General features: G+C 43.9%; 1 protein-coding gene across 1 annotated transcript in view; it reads right to left on the reverse strand.

Moving 5' to 3' along the window:
• The window catches only part of MAT1A (methionine adenosyltransferase 1A), a 20085-nt gene extending 15754 nt beyond the window's left edge, over positions 1 to 4331 (reverse strand). Inside the window, exons 1-2 of the mRNA XM_004389889.1 lie at positions 4169 to 4331; positions 452 to 529 (exon numbers count right to left, since the gene is read on the reverse strand). Coding sequence (XP_004389946.1) covers positions 452 to 529; positions 4169 to 4262 — 172 coding nt within the window. The 5' untranslated portion in view covers positions 4263 to 4331. The remainder of the gene's footprint in view (positions 1 to 451; positions 530 to 4168) is intronic.
• Between the last annotated feature and the right edge of the window lie 1251 nt (positions 4332 to 5582).

A 5582-nucleotide genomic window follows, 5' to 3' on the forward strand; every position in this document is an offset into this window, starting at 1 on the left:
CTTCACCTGAAGTACAATAAAATATATATATTAAAAAAAAAAGAACTCCTCTAATGGGGGTGCAGCTCACAACCACCCAGTGGCTTCCCTTGTTTCCAAGGTCTTGTATCTCGTGTGGAGAGTTCTTTTAGCAACACTGAAAGGCTCCCCACTCCCAGGGAGATCAAGTGTCAGAGAGGCCACTCTCCAATTTGACCCTCTACTGTTTAGGGTTGCTAGGATAGCTACTGCCAAGTTCTTACCAAGATAACTACCAGTTTGTTTCGTAGTTAGCAATGTTTTTCCTCCCTTCTATTTCATAGGAAATGTTGCATAATGAATTAGCCCACTGCAGACCATAGGACACCGATTCAGAAACCAAGGAGTAGGACTCCATGGTCTTATGCGCACTACAAAGGTCTCAGCCCAGCCCACTGAGGTCTCCGGCAGGCAGGACCCAGGCATTTCTCACCGCAGGCCACCTTGGCATTGGGGTCTTGCTTGAGATGGGCGTCCAGCACTGCATCACTGATCTGGTCACAGATCTTATCTGGACAAGAAAGAACATTGGGAAAGTCACTGAAATATAAGGTATAACATACCAAGGATGTTAAAATGATTAGGAATTTTGTCAGTTTACGTATCAAATCTACCCACCTAAGACATGCTTCTTTAAAAATAAAAGTTAGAAACACTGTGGAATTTTTATTTCTTTCCACTCCTGCCTAATTTTGGGTGATGTGTATTATATAAGTCATAGAATTACTTCAAAAGACACATACACTCCCAAATTAGCTCTTCTAAGAGCCCAAAGTAATTGGCACACATGTACACACACACACAAATGCACACAAGTTCTTGTAACCAATATGTCTCTCGTTCCTCAACATATTCCCTTTAATTCTAACATCTGGAAAGGTCCTAGAAACAGAAGTTAAAATAGTTAATAACATCAGTAGGATCAGGTGCCAAGTTGTAGAACCACAATGGACAAACAGATGCACCACACTGCAGATTCCACAAGACACAATACACTGTTTACAAACCACCACACCCAAGCCCAAGCTTCCATTCATGAGAATTCTACAGGATTACACCTACACACCCTCACTGCTCCACGAGATATTTCCATTAGCGCCTCTCAGATCCTCCTCCATGACCACTCAGCCTCCTGATGCCAGATGTCCTGATAGCTGAGTTTGACTTTATCAGTTAAGGTTGGATTGGCCAGTGTTCAGTATGAGCTGGAATTTGATCTTATTCTCCTCCTCTCTGCTATAAAGCCTCTATGTGGTCTAGCATGCTCACTTAGTGACACTGTGAAAAAATCCACTCTTGCTTGTGGGTTATGTGAACTGTCAGAGTTCACAAATTCAGAAATAAAAGTGACTTCCACACATATATCTCATTTCAAGCATTCAAAGTTGAGTTCTTAATAGATTAACAAGAGTCAGTTCTTAATAGATTAACAAATTTTTTAAATAAGAGTCCAGATCCAGAATCAAGCAGTTCTGCTCTCAAGAGTATATAATAAGTTCTGTAATTAATATGCCATAAAGGTAAACTTTCTAATCTCTCCTTCAGAAACTGCTAGTAAACATACGCTTGAGTTTTTCGATCCACCTTCCTGCCAGTGTCAGACCCTGGTTGTAAATCTAGGTTATCTGAGTCCAGAGCTTCTGTATAAGCTAACAAGGAGGGGTTCCCACTGCTAAAACATCCTAAAACAGGTATATGATGGCCACGTTAGGCCTACCCATCAGGACTCCTAGGGGCTATTCACAAGCTGATCATGGATGTCCAAATGATACAGTTCGTATGCTTCCAGTCCTCATAGGGAAATGCAACAGCTACTATGGATAAAGCTGGAGTCAGGCAAGGGTGTCAAAACAAGTCCACAGACCAAGATGGAGCCTGTCATGTATTGCATTGTGCCCCTCAAAAATGTGTCTTTCGATTTGGCTGGGCCATGCTTCCTGGTATTGTGTGATTGTCCACCATTTTGTCATCTGATGCCATTTTCCTGTGCTGTAAATCTACCCCTATGATGTTAATGAGGGGGATGGGCAGCAGTTGTGTTTATGAGGCAGGACCCAATCTATGGGATTGGATTGTGTCTTGGGCTGGTTTCTTTTGGGATATAAATGAGAGACACGAGCAGAGAGACAGGGGGACCTCATACCACCAAGAAAGCAGTGCCGGGAGCAGAGTGCATCCTTTGGACCTGGGGTTCCTTCATGGAGAAGCTCCTAGTCCAGGATAAGATTGATGAGAAGGACCTTCTACCAGAGCCAACAGAGAAAGCCTTCCCCTAGAGCTGACGCCCTGAATTTGGACTTTTAGCCTACTTTACTGTGAGGAAATAAATTTCTCTTTGTTAAAGCCATCCACTTCTAGTATTTCTGTTATAGCAGCACTAGATGACTAAGACAGACCCTAAGGAGGCCATTCTGAAGTATTTCTTTAGACTTTCAAAATTTTTATCAGCATCACTTGGTAGACCCAAGACAGTCAATAGTTCGTCTTCTTGGTAATTAAAAAGGAAACATTAATTTTATCTTTCTGGTGGAGAGGAATTCAGCAATGGAATGATAAGCAGAAAGTCACCCAGCATTAGAGGAAACTGACTTACATGGGCAGTTAATTTAAAGCAGTAAGTGAAAGTGGAATCGAACAAATTGATAGATTGTCATGAGGTAGAAAACAAGTGATTGATGAGTTGAAATTCTCATTCCCTGTCCAGTGAGAACATTGGTATTGTGTACAATAAGCCATGCTTGGGACCACTGGCCACTGCATGCCCATTTCCTCCAGGGTGAGTAAGTCTCTTTCCTTATCTATATATGGCCTTCACTGCCATGGGGCTGTAAAGAAGGTGTCAGACATAGCAATGTATCTGAGATTATGAGTATAGTAAACCTAGAACCTTCATCTATAAAGTTGTGCATAATGAAAGAGTCTGTTTACACTCAATTGAGCCATAAGGCTGTCTTGTGCATTGTGGAATGTTTAGCCACATTCCTGGCCTCTACTTACTAGATGTCAATAGCATTCCCTTCCCCACAGTTGTGACAACCACAAATGTCTTCAGGAGGCAGGGAGGGCAAAATTGCCCCTGGGTGAGAGCCATTGGCTTAACATATGGAAGGAGTAGTGCATTGAGATGGCCAAAGCTGGTATACACAGTGTGGAAGTTAAATATCTTCAAAAGAGAATGAAGACAAGGAAGATGAAAAAAGGCAGGCTTGGGAATAAGCTACCAAAAACTGCAAATGTTCAAATGAATTTTGAAGATGCATAAGTGCTTAAATAACAGGAACTAGTGCATCCAGCCCCCAGAGCTCTCCTACAGCAGTTGTTCTCACAGCGATCTTCCCTAACCAACATCAGCATCACCTGAGAACTTGTTAGAAATGCACATTCTCAGCTCCCACCCCAGACCTGCTGAATCAGAACTTCTGGGGTGGGGTCCAGTACCCTGTTTTAAAGGGTGCTTCGAGTGATTCTGGTACATGCTAAAGCCTGAGAGACAGTGTCCTAGGACTTGAGGTCCTGGACTTCTGACCATGGTCCTGGCTACCACCAAGGAAGCCCCTCTTATGCCCCCACTACACTGTTCCCTACCTGTCAGGGGCAAAAACTGCCTGAATCTTCCTCCTCCTCAAGAAGTCATCTACATGTACCTTAGCTAATATACCTGAGACTTGCAGGACCTGGAGATTTGTCTCAGCACCAATTAGAAGCACAACCAGTCACTTCTAAAGTGCCTGTGATTTACCTGCAAAATTTAGTGACCCATGGCGTTGTGTAAGGGAACATTCTCTGTTGACATAAGCTGCTCATTGATAACAGATTAAGGCCTCACTCAAAAAAAAAAAAAAGACTACAAGAAGTTAAGATCTGGGGATAAATTTTGTATGTATAAAACATTAGTCATCCACGGCTTGCTTTCCATTGCAGCCCCACTATGTTGAGATGCTGGTGGTGGGCAGCAGCTATGGACCTCAGCTTCATTAGCTTATAAATTATCATTTGCCTGATGGGCCACTGTTACATAAAGCTACAAATTATTAGAATGAAAAACACTTCACTGTTTCTCTAGAGATCCTTTATACTAACACAATTTGCTTCCAAGGACTCTACTCAACGTGACCCCGTTGGTGGAGTCGGTCCAGCTCAGCCTACTCACCAGGGTGTCCCTCTCCCACAGACTCAGATGTGAACATAAAGACGCCCTCTTCACTCAGAGAGTGGTCACACAAGCCATCCACCGACCCGTTCATCTCTCCACACTGCTCCGGGAAGCTTCTTCAGAGTGGCAGTTCTAATGCCGTGACTTTGCCTGAGTTCTTCTTTAAACCCAGCAAGCTTGTCCTTAGCAGAGACACAGGGATGGCTCTTGCTTGGCTGTCAGGAGCACGTGAGAGCGAGGTGAGGATGGTGGGAAAGGGGAGTGGACTGGACGGGAGGCGTCACTCCTCCTCCACCAGCCAGAGTGCTCCTGAGTGACTCCTATATATGGAAAAGTGAAAGTACCTGAGTAATCACCTGTGGAGACTGGAGGAGTCCATTTCCGGGGAGGAGAGTCTCCTTACCTTGAAAAATGCCAGTCCTTACCTCTGACCTCCCAAACCCTGAGCATCCGGTTGAGACTAGGTAGAGAAGACAGTACAAATCCCACAGAACTGAAGCTCCTGTGGGACTCCAGCTCTGCTACTCATCGCCATGTTGCTCCAGGGTTAACATCCCCGTTGGAGGGTAGGGTTCCTTGGACTCAGGGATACTCTGTCACAGAGATGTGGCTTAGGCTAGGATTGCAATATCCGTGGCTTCTGCTGTCGGGTCCTCCTCCTGGACCCTCCTTGGTCTGGATGGAGCTCTTCCCCCTCTTCCACCTCCTCAATCAGAAACACACACCTGCGTTCTGAGCCAACTTTAATGTTACACGACAGATTTATTTTAGAGGAAAAGCTTTGAGTCCATACTTTTTCTGTCAATAGAATTCACCTAAACTGTCAAATTCTTTAAGATGCTGGCAGTCGTATTAATAAGTAAGATGTTAAAGAATATTGGACAAGTTACAGAGATCAATGTTTTTCAGAAAAGGACTTTTGAGAGACAAACTAATTCCAGGAAAGATATCAGAGTCCAGTTTCCCAAAGCTTCCAGGTGGTAAATTAAACATCTGCATACTTCGTCCTAAGTACTTGATAAGCATTCTGCTCACATAGCTCCTGCATGATGCCTGCTTTGACCTAGGGAAGAAGTAAACAGGACTGGGTCTTCACCAGCTGATGCCCTACATGACAGCATCTCTCACTTCATTCTCTCCCACTCTGAGATCTAGCTGCATCCTCAGACCCAAGGAACAATAGGGAACTGACATGAGCAAGAATGAAAACAGGTGGAGAAACTGGTTCCCACTAGAATGCAATAAAAGGTAATCAACCAAAACCTCGCGCATCCAAGGACGGACTGCGGGAAACAAAAGGTAGGATGCAATACCCCAACTAACAATTCTGGTGAGCAAACACCATTCTGTGTGCTTATAATATAAGCATTTTATTTTTTAATTTCTGGCACACATTCGGGTGCTGCAGATC

This window comes from Trichechus manatus, unplaced genomic scaffold (assembly GCF_000243295.1).
Source record: "Trichechus manatus latirostris isolate Lorelei unplaced genomic scaffold, TriManLat1.0 scaffold00265, whole genome shotgun sequence".
Taxonomy (NCBI): domain Eukaryota; kingdom Metazoa; phylum Chordata; class Mammalia; order Sirenia; family Trichechidae; genus Trichechus; species Trichechus manatus.